The sequence below is a fragment of the Amborella trichopoda genome, chromosome 10 (genome assembly GCF_054954075.1).
Source record: "Amborella trichopoda isolate Santa Cruz 75 chromosome 10, AtrichopodaSantaCruz75HAP2 v2.0, whole genome shotgun sequence".
Lineage (NCBI taxonomy): Eukaryota > Viridiplantae > Streptophyta > Magnoliopsida > Amborellales > Amborellaceae > Amborella > Amborella trichopoda.
The window spans coordinates 1824224-1837717 of NC_142345.1; the positions used below are offsets into that span (position 1 = coordinate 1824224).

At 43.3% G+C, this 13494-nt stretch overlaps 1 protein-coding gene across 49 annotated transcripts in view; it reads left to right on the forward strand.

Annotated features, from left to right (window-relative positions):
- The window catches only part of LOC18427957 (pre-mRNA-splicing factor ATP-dependent RNA helicase DEAH1), a 38247-nt gene that overhangs the window by 15920 nt on the left and 8833 nt on the right, over window positions 1–13494 (forward strand). For all 49 annotated transcript variants that reach the window (XR_016043081.1, XR_016043082.1, XR_016043079.1 and 46 more), the window contains 5 exons: window positions 8753–8820; window positions 9005–9062; window positions 9741–9798; window positions 9920–9988; window positions 10374–10442. Coding sequence is in view for 5 of the 49 variants with exons in the window: in XM_088850018.1 (XP_088706144.1) it covers window positions 8753–8820; window positions 9005–9062; window positions 9741–9798; window positions 9920–9988; window positions 10374–10442 (322 nt within the window). In the remaining 44 variants the exon portion in view is untranslated. The remainder of the gene's footprint in view (window positions 1–8752; window positions 8821–9004; window positions 9063–9740; window positions 9799–9919; window positions 9989–10373; window positions 10443–13494) is intronic.

Here is a 13494-nt window from a genome sequence, read left to right on the forward strand (position 1 = left end):
AATTTTGAGCATCTATTCTTAAAAAATAGTAGAATCTAACAAAAATAATTCAAAAAATATAAATTGACCAAAATACCCCTGAAACTTTTCGTGGGTATTTTGGTCAATGTATATTTTGTGAATTATTATTTTTAAGTTATTTGGATTTGTAGAAAAAAAAAACGAAAATTCAAATACGAAATAAGGTCATGACCGTCAGATCAGCCTAGATTCAATCTGGGCCATAATCAATCCCAAACAATTAAAATCCAATCTGCACCCTAGATATGGTAAAAAATGAATTCCCTCAAACAATGAATCTAATCCATCCATTTGTGAAATTTCAAGATCTAGGCCTTTATGGATTCAAAATCAGCTTTTTATTTTTTAACATGGTTAATCTAGTGATAATAAAACTATCTAAAAAATTTGGAAAGGAAAAATATCCAAGGCCTAGATCTAAGTGTCTTACTAGAATGGACAACCAATATTAATTGGGTAAAAAAAAGGACTTTTTTTTTTTATAACTGTTTAACAATTGTATAGATATGAAAAGATAGGTACAAGAGAAGAAGTTTAATCTAAGAGTGCCTAACACTTAGGACTCTTAGTAAAAAGAATAGGTCAACAGACCGTATACAAAATGGGGTTATAAGAATTTCCCCTTACAAAGTGAACTGTAGGTGTACAAAAAAGATACAATCAAGACCGTATAAGTAAAGCTAAAAAAGGACCCTGTCCAGAAGGGGTGCGAATAGGGTGCAAGCTTTGTGCTCATTCCAAAAACGAACCGCTATAGTGCCAAATCTTCAGCGCAGGCTATGGCTCTGTCCTTAGCTTGTAGATTGGCGAACCTGTTCGACGTCCTTGAGATAGGCGTCCATAAGATAGGCTTATCCCTGCAAAGATGTTCAATTTCGTCATAAATGGGCATGAGGTACCAAGGGGGAGAAGCTGTCTTGGAAGCCCAAGAGATAATGTTCCTGGCGTCACCCTCCACAAAGAGAGTATGTCCCCAAGACCGATCAAAGCTCTGTATGCCTCTAAGGACAGCCATTGATTCGACAAACTGCGAATCGTGGACAGCCATGTATTCGGAGTAGGAGAAGAGGACGTTTTGAAGATGGTCTTTAAAGACCCCTCCTGCACCTGCGTGGCCAGGATTGCCTAAAGAGCAACCGTCAAAATTCAGTTTGATTGCTGCTTGGGGAGGAGCAATCCAAGCTGATTTAACTTTGTTTTTCTTCGGGTTGTGGAATAAAATATGCTTTCAATTTCGACAGAAAGAGTCCATAGGAATGCCCTTGAAGCAGGGGTGGTTAGCTGCCCAGAAGGTTACTAAGGATGTAACCTTTGAGAAAAGCGAAGGAGCAGGGAAGACCTGTCCCCGAAAATACGCCCATTTCTTTCTTTCTAAATGATCCAAATTGTTGTTGCCAAAGTTGCTTTTCAAAGGATTCTGCTCGCCTTTGGCCAATGTGTAACTAGATTCAGAGCGAAAAGGTCTTTTACCGTTGGAGGTAAAACCCAAAGCACCCCAAACAGTTATAGAACTAGACTCCAAATCTCATGAGCCACGTTACCGTGCAGAAGCAGGTGGTTATTGGATTCCTCTTGGCACAAACACATGACGCACCTATTAGGAATAGGAATTCCTTTTCTTTGTAGGTGATCCACTGTGAGTGCCCTGTTTGAACCTGCGATCCAGTTAAAGGTTTTCACCTTTGGGGGTGCAATGGTCAGCCAAACTTGTGCAAGGATTGACTTAGGATTAAGGGGGAAAGTGGGGGGTTGGATGAGCCTTTTGTAGAAGGAAGTCACAGTAAAATCCCCTAAAGGGGTAAGGGACCACACCAACTTGTCCCTTCCCTGGACCGGGATAAAAGTGTTGTAGAGTGGAGACGATAGAGAGAGGAATTGAAGAGATTCCCTCTCAGAAAGGTTCCTTCTAAAAGAAGGGTTCCAGCATCGTCTTCCTCCTTCGACTCTGAACTCATCCTCAACAGTTGCATCTCTATTCATCGCGACTGAGAACAGCAAAGGATAGGTTTCCTTTAAGGGGGCATGACCTATCCATATGTCAGTCCAAAATCTCACTCTAGTACCAACTCTTGGGCAGAGTCTAATGTGTTTTCTGAATGAATCAAGGGATGTTGTTAGGGACCTCCACACCCCCGAAGCATTGGTCCAAGGTTTGGACTCTGGGATCCAAGATTGGACCGGATTCCGAAGTACCTGAGCCCACAGAGATTTAGTTTGGGTGGCCAAATGCCACCACCATTTCCCTAAAAGGGCAATGTTGTGTTTTCTCAAGTTTCTAATTCCCACCCGCCTTGATTTTTGAGTAAAAGGACCTTGTCCCAGGAGATGAGATGAAATTTGCTTTTATCAGCTTGTCCCGACCAAAGGAAGTTCCTCATAAGCTGTTCCAGGCGGTTAGCCACCGAGGCCGGTATTTGAAATAGGGACATCATATATACTGGTGCATTGGTTAGAGTAGCTTTGATAATGGTGGTTCTACCTGCTTGAGACAGATACCATCCTTTCCAACCAGCCAACCTTCTGTCTACCTTATCTAAAACGTGGGACCAGTGGTTCTTTTTAGGTTTTCCAAGTCCTATGGGAAGGCCCAAGTATGAAGTTGGGAGGTCCTCCACCTTGCATTCCTATTCCGGAATCAGGTCTCTGATACTGTTGGTGGTGATGGCAAGACCCATCGTTTTTTATTTCCCCATGTTGACCTTGAATTCAGTGGCCCTCTGGAAACACTTGAGGTAGATTCTAAGGTTTTCCACCTCCGAGGGGAAGGCATCAAGGAAGACCAAGGTGTCATTTGCATATTGCAGATGCGACACAGTGGGCCCTCTTCTAGAGGACCCAAAGCCAGAAAGAAGATTAGCATGGTAAAGTCGGCCGAGGGATCGGCTAAAGATCTCGGCTGAGATTGCGAAAAGGAAGAAGGAAAGCGGATCCCCTTGCCGCAGGCCTCTCGAGGATTGGAAGTACCCTTTGGGAGTATCATTGATAAGGATAGAGAAGCATGGGTGAGAAAAACACCCCCTCATCCACTTTTGCGAGCGATTTCGAAAGCCCATACGGGCCATAGACTCATTCAAAACCAACCAGTCAACATGGCCATAGGCCTTCTCCCAGTCAATCTTAAAAATAAGACCAGGTTTTTTGGCTAGGTGTCTCAAGTGAAAGCATTCGTTTGCTATCAAGACCCCATCAAGGATTTGTCTACTATTGATAAAGGCCGACTGCGAGGGGGAGATGACCGAAGGCAGGACCTGCTGAAGCCGAGAGGCCTGAACCTTTGAAAGAATTTTATAGGAGTTGAGCAAACTTATGGGATGGAAGTCCTTAAGTTCCTCTGCCCCTTCAACCTTAGGGACCAGGGCGATGAACGTAGCGTTGATGGATTTGTTAAGAATCCCTCATTTAAAAAACTCAGTGAAGAAGCTTAAGAAATCCGATCGAAAAGTCTCCCAAAAGGTCTTAAAGGGGGCCACTAGAACCCGTTAGGGCCAAGAGCTTTGTCTTTAGCAAGATCATCTAAAGCTTTGAGAATTTCCTCTTCGAGGAAAGGACGCTCTAACCACATGGCCTGTTCATCAGAGAGGGGCAGGAAATCCATGTCAGCCATGGAAGGTTTAGGGCCAGAAGGAGCAGTGTAAAGGTTCTAGAAATAAGTGATGATTGCAGATTCAATCTCCGCCGGCTGTTCCAGAAAACAGTTGTTAACTTTGATGGTCGAGATTGTATTGTCTCTCTTACGACAATTAGCAATCTATGGAAGAAGCGGGTATTGTGGTCGCCTGTTTTTAGCCAGTTGACCCTAGACCTCTGGTACCAATAGATCTCCTCCTTTTTCAGAGTAGAGAGGTATTTTAGTTTAGATTGGGTTCTAAGGTCAGCTTCAGGGAGAGACAGGGAATGGGATTCTTCTAGGCTATCCAGTTCTTGTAGAGTCTTTAGGAGTTCGACCTTGATTAGGTTAAAATTCCCTGAAACAGACGTACTCCAGGACTTGAGAGCAGCCTTGAGGAGTTGAATTTTCAACTGAAGTCTGAATCCTGCTCTACCACTGACCTGAGCAGACGAGGAAGTCGACCAGGTAAGGATCAGAGTGGAGAGGCACTTTTCTTCCATCCAAGCCAGCTCGAACCTAAAAGGTTTAGGACCCCTGGCAACAGCTAAGGTAGACAAAAGGATGGGGCAATGATCAGAAATAGGTTTAGGCAGGGTGAGAGCGTGAGAGCCTGGGAAATTTTCTTCCCATTCAAGGGAAAACAGAAACCTATCCAATTTGGAAAGGATAGGTTGGGAAGAGTGACTGGACCAGGTAAACCTGTTGCCTTGGAGGGGAATGTCAAGCAAGTCGTTATTGGTGATAAAGTCAGAAAACTCTACCATCCCTTGAGAGATACTCGAGGTGGAGTTACGTTCGTAGGACCACTGTGTGATATTAAAGTCCCCACCCAGGCACTAAATAGGGTGGGGGAGAGACGCAACGTAGTCCAATTCGGACCAGAGCTGCGGTCTATCAGTTAAAGAGCAAGGGCCATAAATGGCCGTGAATTTCCATTCCAGGCCATCAGAGACTCTGGACGGCAGAATGGTGACTAAGAAGTCCACAACATGTGAGGAAACAAGGGTGTGATCAATGGGTTCCCAAATAACCCAGATGCCCCCCGATGCACCTTCTGCGAGTAGAGCTACCCATTAGCAAGGTTGTCTGCCCCAAATCTGACGGACTTGGAGTAGGGAGGGCTCATGACACTTTGTTTCAGTAATAGATAAAATGGGAGGGCAGTGTTTGGAGGACAGGTTCTTAAGGGCATTCTTTTTCTTAGGGTGACCCAGGCCTTTGATATTCCAAGAGACAATCTTCATGGAGACGAGGAAGAGTAGATGAGAGAGGCTATTTTGGGAGAACATCAGAGGGCATTGAAGAGGGGAGAGAAGGGATCCTTCGGCAGAGGATGGGCCCTGGACAGATAAGGAAGAAAAGAGGTTCAGAAGCTCCCTCTTTCCTTTGAAACCCACCTCCATACGGCTTTGTGGATCGGCAAGCATGAAGCTATGCGCCAGTCCTTCAGGGCCATCGTGCTGGAAACCCATCACACGGTAGATCTCTTTCATCCTTGCCAAGTCTCGATTTGGCCCATCTCTGTCGACTCCCTCATGAGCTGGGCTCATCAAGGGGGGAGAGATGGGCGTTGTAACATCAGCTGCTGGAGTTGAGAGGCCGTCCCGTCGACCCCCCCATCCACGTCCCTGGGCGAGGGGGGAGAGTATAGGGGAGGAAGAGGGGAAGAGCACCTGGCCGCTGCAAGGGAAGGAGGGGGGCAGAGAACGGTGGGAGATACGCACAAGAGGAAGAGGGACAAGCACGGGCAGGCGAAAAAGGCAACCAGGGGGGGAAGGAGCAGAGTATAGGGAAGGAAGAAGGCGTAAAGTCGATCAGCCGGCATCCGTAAGAAGCCACGCGGTGCTCCAGAGCGGAGAGGGGGCAGTGGTGAGAGGCTCGAGGCCATTGGTGGCGGCTCGCAGCGGCAGAATGGAGGCTGGAAGAAGGACAATCGAGAGGACAGTGGGGATAGTAACTTCAAGGTCCAGGGGAGAGGGAGCGACAAAAGGCTGATCAGCCGACAGGGGGGAGAGTAAGGCATCGACATGTCAGCCTGTAGAGGGGAAGGGACTCCTGCTGAGACTGGGGGCGACGTGGCAGATTCCTTGGAAGATGCGTCAAGAGGAATAGAAAAGACTCTAGGGGGGTGAAGCACGTACACACGGGGGAGAGGGGCACGAGTGAACGACAGGGGTAGCCGAAAAGGCGGTAGAAAGGAAAGGCTCGGGATCAAGGGGGAGACCCGGGTCCGTAGCATGCCGATGAGAGAGGGGCAGATCTGCCAGGCCATCCTTGTCGAACAAAGCTAGGCCCAAGGCCCGAAAGGGGGGGAGGTCAAGGGTGTTGGTAGAGGCCACATCACTAGAAGGAGAGGGTGGGGTAGGTGAGAGGAGGACGAAGGGATCAGGAAGGGATGAGGATGGGTTAGGTGAGAGGAGGACAAAGGGTTCAGGAAATGGTGAGGGTGGGGTAGGTGAGAGGAGGACAAAGGGTTCAGGAAATGGTGACAAGTGGCACAGGGCGGTAGAGTTAGACGGCGCTAACAGAGGGGCATCAAGACAAGGCGGTGGGCTAGAGGGACAGCGGAAAGTGATAAAAGAGCTGGGAGGGGCTCAGGTAGGTGCTACGCGTGCGTCGGGAGAGGGAGGAGGGAGGACGGTTGCAGAGGAAGGGAGAGCAAAGGGGGAGGGGATTTCGAAAAAGATGGGCCTGGGTCTGAGGGAAAGCTCAAGTTGGTTGGTGAGACACACCGGGTCTTCTTGCCGGGTCGATGACAGAAAGAGTAGGAAAGAGGGGAAAACGAGGCTAGGGGGGCCTGCTTCAGTGTCTTCGGGTCGATGGGGGGAGGCGGGGTCGGAAGGTGGGGGGGTTGAGGGAGGAGGTGGCTACCTTTATCCGCGACCAAGTCAGGGGGCCTACGACTCCTATTACGCAGGCGAGCTTTCTTTGCAACCAGGGTCTAGGGGGGTGGTTGGGCAGCCGAGGGAGCAGCCGAAGCCTCATTGAAGAGAAAATGAGGGGAAGGGGGGGAAGCCTGTGACCAAGAGATCGAAATGGGGTAGTAGAGGTCGCCTACCTTAACCACAAAACTTTTGGGAAGGGTTCTGGGATCCAGCAGTTCGACGAGAACTCAAATTGAGCCCAGTGGGAGGGTTTCGATAGATATCCAATGAATAGAGATGAGAGACCACACTCAGCGACGAGGCTCCGAAAGGTTTCAGGGGACTAGGCATGAAGCGGGATGTGGTTAAAGATAAGCCACACTCTTTGTTTTTTTTGAATACGAAATGAGGTCGTGACTGTCAAATCAGCCCAAATTCAATCTGGGCCGTTGGGCTCATGCATATATGAGCTAGTGGGCTAACCTCAGCATTTTCTTATATATATATATATATATATGACATTGGTTTTGTTAGGCTACTCCCTCATCGAGTACTTACGTAACCTACTCAACATTCATTGGACACTTAATTTATCTCTTTGTAATGTAAAAGCTTTTCCACTAGGGGCATATTTTGTCATTAGGAGGGGTAGAATAGGTAATTTTATAAAAAACTAGTGATATTTTATTAGATATTTGGAAAACATATCTAGTTTGCCCTAATTAATTGCCTTAAATACCTCTAGGAGAAAATATTACCATATTGTGGAGTAAGGGAATCTAAGTGTCCAAAAATGTTGAATATATTAAAAAAATATATCATGAGGGAGTAGCGTAACCAAACCCTACACTCACACACACACATATACGCACATATACACACACGCACACACACACAAAAATTCAGTTCTCTAAGACGTGGGTTTGATGTTCATTGTCAGGCCAGGTCTTTTTTAGGCACTTCTACAGTATTAAATTTTATTTTGGGTCTGTATGCTGGGACAAGCAGGACTTGTCCCCAAAAGTTTGGGTCCAAAGGGTCCCCAGGGGTCTGCCCCCCGGGCAGACCTTATCTTTTCCTCTACATACACATACACATACACATATGAAAAAGATTATAAAAGCACATGGACTTCTACTGTAGCATAAGCCTGTTGGAGCTAGAGACGCTTGTTGAGCTCCAAATTTGGCACTCATGATCATCTCATCCTAGTGCTAAAAAAAAAGGCAATCGAGTTTCCACAAAAGAAAAGGCCCAAAATGAGGCTGCCTTTTTTAGTACACACAGACTGCCCATTTTATGGATGGTGGATCTAGGTGTTTAAGAATTCAATTGTTTTTTCTTTTTTAAAATTGTCTTATTGAATCAATTATGTGCTAAAATTTCAACCCAAAAAGTCCCTCTAGCTATTTGTGTTGTTCGACGGGCTTATACTGTAGCATAAGCCTGTTGGCTTATAAACTCTCTCTCTCTCTCTCTCTCTCTCTCTCTCATGTGTGTGTATGTGTGTTTTAGGAGTGGTCAAAAACTCAAACTAGATGGTCTACTTGGGAATTGCCAAAGCCAACCCATCTTGCTGAGTTAAATAGTAAATAAGTGGAAAAAATTGTCTGAGTTTTTCAAATCTGCAAAAAGGTAAAGAGAAATATCCGTTGTCTCCAGTTGGATTCGACCCTTATATCTTACCAAGTCAAAGTGCACTTCTAAATTACCAAGTCAAAGTGCACTTCTAAGCACTTCATTAACTAACATTTGTGTGATAATGCATAAAGTATATATTTCGAAAACTTGGGTACATCCGAATTCTTATTTGTAAGTAGAAAACAAGGTAAGCAAGCAAATTGAGTCAACTTGGCGAGCTTTCCTGAGTTCACGTTTTTAATCACTGTATATAACACAATGTGCAAACTTTAAAGAGCTGTGCTAACCTCCTTTTTTATCAGAAATGCTCTCTTTCGCAGGTATATTAATAATGAGGGCAGTTGTTGTAGGTGTAGTTGAACTTTTCACCTAGCGGTAAAAGTAATTGAACTTTTCACCTGGCATTTGGTCTTCTATGTTCTGATGGACTTCTTACAGAGGAATGGCACTCTCTGGTCATCCATTGTCAACATAGGACAGTTTCGGAGGTGCTAGCAAATTGTAGAAAATATGAGTGCTAGCATGGTTACAAACACCTAAGATTTTATATCTTTCTTTAAGCATCTTCCCTTAATCACTTACTTGATAGTTATTAAGTACTCTGCTATTGGTGTAGGGATCCTGGGGCTGAGGAAAAAATGAACCCATTTGCAGAACAGGAGGCATGGGAGAAGCACCAAATTGGTGAGATATTTTGATTATCTGTACTATATTTATTTATCATACTAAGGTGCACTAACTCATTATACTTGATGGTATGTTATGGATATATAGATCTTTATGGTTGCCAACTTAGTAGTTTATAAATTTTCAATTGTGGAATTTGAAGCCTTGCTGTATGTAACTTCTAATGAATGTTTTGTTACAGGGAAGGCAACTATGAAGTTTGGATCACTGAACCAAAAGCAAGCAGCTGAAGACTATCAGTAAGTTTTTACTCTCTCTTCCAAGCAATTGCAGTGTCACTATGCAAGAAGAACCTTCTTGAACAGTTTTGCTCTCAAGGCAATATTCCTCAAATAAAAAGAAAAGAAACCTATTCCTCCCATAGCTTTTAGCCAATATGCCTGTTTTACTGCACCGAAATAAACATTCTTCACCTCCCTCTCCAATACCAAAGACTTCGTTGCTGTAAAGTTTCCAGGTGGTTCTCGTCTATTGACACCAGTGCATGGCTGAATTAGCCAACCACATAAAGAAGACAAATATTCTTCCTTGACATTGAATATGCTTCTTTCCCTAAATAAATATCAAACTATTTATCATTTTTTCGATTGCAGAATTACTATGTTTCTTGAAATAGATGGATTGCCATTAATATGGAAGCACATGTTATGTCCATTTTATCTCCCAGATGCTGGGAGGACATGAGTGTGTACTTAGTGTCTGCTACCTGAGAGAAAATGGTGTATGACATCGGAGAAATTCATTTGCCTGGGTTATAACATGAGATTAAATTCAGAAAGTATGACCCTACCTTTCTGGAGATACATTGTTCACTCATTTTTTTGTGGGAGCTGTTATTTTTGCCTTGATTACATGTATGCACATGTTTCTATGAATCTAAATAATGGTCACTCTCTCTCTCATTATTCTTCTGGTAGGTATGTCTTTGAGGATCAAATTGAATTTATCAAGGCTTCTGTGATAGATGGGACAAAGGTTAGTGGACAAAAACCGACTTAATAGCGTTGAAGTCTGATCACTTTGTGTTGATGTGTTATGACGTTCTTCCTTCTACTCAATATACATTTATTTTGTGTATTAATTTTTTGTCCAACAGTATGAAGAAGGTATGTCTCCAGAGGAGACTGAAAAATTAGCTGCAAAAACAATGCTAGAAAAACTTCAGGTGAACCTACTTAAAGTCATTTCTCTTTTTTCATTTTTATTGATCCAGAATTTAGTTTGAGACTGTTCATTTTTCCTTTTCAATGTGTCCTTGGTTTATTTGGGGACTTTTATTGACATAATTCAGTTGCAAATGGGTTGCATTTAGATTATGGGAGCTCGCTTTCTTTGGAAACTTAACTCTTAAATCAAGGTCAATAATATTTTATTTGATGCTATGGGCACAAGGAATTGTAATAACTGTAACTGCTTATTACATATGGCATTTTTTATCGGCGCTGTTTTAAAAGAATGCAACTGTTACAAATTACAACACATTCATTACGGATGATCTTCTCTCCGTGCTGAAATAGTCTCACTTACCCATTCTCTTTACCTGTATATAGGATGAGAGAAAGACACTACCCATATATCCCTATCGCGAGGAGTTGCTCCAAGCTGTTCAGGACCATCAGGTTTGTGTAGTTGTCTTACATGGCATTCCACGATTTTGTTCACATTATCTGGATACGATTTCTGAAAATTTTATCTATTGTTTCTGACTATGTGATCAGTATATACTTGCATATTTGTGGCATTATATCAACATTTTCCATGGTGAAGTGAGCTTATCTAATGTATTTTTTCATTTATGCTTGCCTATGTGCCTTTCCTATTATTCTTGCTCATTTTTCCTTTGTTTATGGTATATGGCATGTACGATACATCTTTATGTAGAGCTAATTCAGCCATTTTGGTTGACATAGAGAGCAATGGTTAAACATTTTGGACTCATATTTCAGTCATGGATTTAGCGTACTCTAGTGTTAGAAAATTCTGCCACTTGGCTGCATAGGTGGTCCAAGCAGGGCCCTGCACCAAAGGGCCTAGGGTCCAGCCATGTGCTAGACACCTGCCTTTTTCCCTATGAGGGTGCAAGGTGGCGCCTTGGCCTGCTTCACATTTCCCCCAAAACAGGGGAGAAAGAAGAAGAAGAAGATGGAAAAGGAAGAAGAACATGATGAAAAAATGTCTATAAAAGGAAAGTTTTAAAAGGAAATTACGTACTGTGGCTTCAATTTAGGGCTTTGTCCCTGCAACTTCAGGGAGAGAGAGAGAGAGATTTGAGAACAAAAGAACGAACCATGGCTACAAGCTTCTCCTCTGCGACTTCAGCTAGAGAGTAGAGAAAGATGTTTTGACAATGGATAAAGATTTTAGGGTTTCAAGAGATGGAAGAAGCGGGCGATTTTCCGTTAGACTTATCCCTTTCTTTGCTATAAAAAATGAATCCATCTAACTTTTTGGAATTTTTTTTTTAATTTGAGAAAGTTAACAGTTGTATTGAAAGAAAGTTTACAAAAAATGAGCCTCCGGAGAGGCGAAGATATATACAGAAAAAAATGCCAACCCACAGGGTGGGAGCGGTATACAACCACCACCTTAGGTATAAAAAAGCCACTAAAACAGGGAGGAGAAGGAATAGGGTAGAAGGCAAAAGCCCCACAATGTGTAGACTGAGTCTACACAAAATTCACTCAATCACTAGCATTTGTAGCACCCGCCTTTGCGAGATTATCTGCCTGAAAATTGTTTTCGTTCATATGTGACTCCAGGAGATAGTGAGACCCCTACTAAGATGGGAGATTTCATAAAAGATCTGGGCTAGGGACCAAGGGCAAGACACCAAGCCTGAAGCCCAGGAAAGTACATTGCTTGAGTTACCTTCTGTGATCAGTCTTGAGCTCCAAGAAGAGTCGAAAAAAGTTTGAGGAACTTCGAGAAGTGCAAGGGACTCAACTGTATGGGAGTCTGAGTGGCCGATATGTTTGGAAACAGAGGTGAGAATGGTGCCTTCGTGGTCTCTGAAAAACGCCCACCAATACCAGCAGGTCCGGGTTTGCCTAGAGAGCAGCCATCGAAGTTCAATTTGATGAGGCCATGTTCAGGTGGATGCCATAACGAAGTACGGGGAACATGATGTCAGCTGAGGTTAAGCATGGCCGGCCAATCCAAATGGAAGGCCGAGGGGGGGAAGCCTTTGAAGATCTTGTGATTCGATGCCCAAAATATGACTATCGACTTGATTTGCTCAAATTAGGCTGATGGGAAGGACCTTTCTCCTCGGAAGATCCTGCTGTTTCGCTCTTTCCAATGGGTCCAAAGAAGGGCTGCAACATATTTCCAAAGGAGGATGCCTGATTTTTCCCAAGGGAAGGGGTCCAAAGAGGAGAAGAGCAATGTTTCAAAAAGCGCTAGGCGGCACCTAGTCGGCCGGGGGGTCCAGGCCGCCCAGCGCCGAGGCGGATGCCCAGAACTTGGGTGGCCTAGTAGAAAGAAAAGTGTTAGTTTAACTTTCTAAGTCTAACAATATAACTATATAACACATAATCCATAATCCATATTTTCTTGAATGAAAAGAATTTAGATAGTCCATAATCCATATTTTCGTACAATGCTAGAACTATACAACCATACACACAAGAGTTAGATAGTAGAAACTAGAAACTAAAAAATAAGAAAAAATATACAGAAACTATACAGTCTAAGACTCAATAGTCAACACCAAGAGTCAAGCTTCTTCATTCTTCAGTCATCATCATCATCATCAGAAGGAGTAGGGTAAGCCTCATCATATGCATTAGATTCGAGACCATCATCATCAGAGTCATCTCACTCATCAATATAATGCTTGTCCTCCTTTATTTCTTCTGAATCTGCCTCTTCCTCCTCTTCTTCTACCTCCCTCTTTCTCTGTGTAGATGAGGCCCTAGGAGTCTTGGCTGCTCTACCTGGTGCCTCTTCACCCTTTTCTTTCTTTTTGTGCTTCCTTGATCTCAAATATTATATAATCTCTTCCCTGGTAGCCTCAGGAACATTTTTACATAGGGCAACATCCCCTTTAATACTGGCAAGGTGTTTCTTAAACCGGTAAATACCCCCATTAGTATCTTTTCCACAATAATTAAACCAAATACAATTTTTGTCATTCGGATTCGGGTTATGACCGTACTTCCAACCCGGCTCGCCACTTCTAGAAGAACCTGGAAAAGATATTTCTATAGAACAAGGCTCATTTTCTTCCTTTTCCTATTCTATTAAATTTAAATATTGTCTAATCTTATCCTGAATAGCTTCAGTAACTTTTTTACAAGAAGCAACATTCCCTTTAATACCGGCAAGGTGTTTCTTGAATCTGTTAATACCCCTATTCGTATGTTTTTCACAAAGATTACACCTTATATAATTTTTATCGTTTGGTTTCGGGTTATAACCATACTTCCAACCCGGATCATTTCTTCTAGCAGAACCAGAAATAGACCTATCCAAATGACAAGGATTTTGTTCCTGTTTTTGTTTTACTGAACTCATTAGTTAATCTCCTCTCTGATAGCTTCAGGAACATTTTTATAAGGGGCAACATTTTCCTTAATATCGGCAAGATGTTTCTTAAACCGGTTTATACCATTTTTTATATCATTTTCACAATAATTGCATCTTATACAATTTTTGTCCTTCAGATTTGGG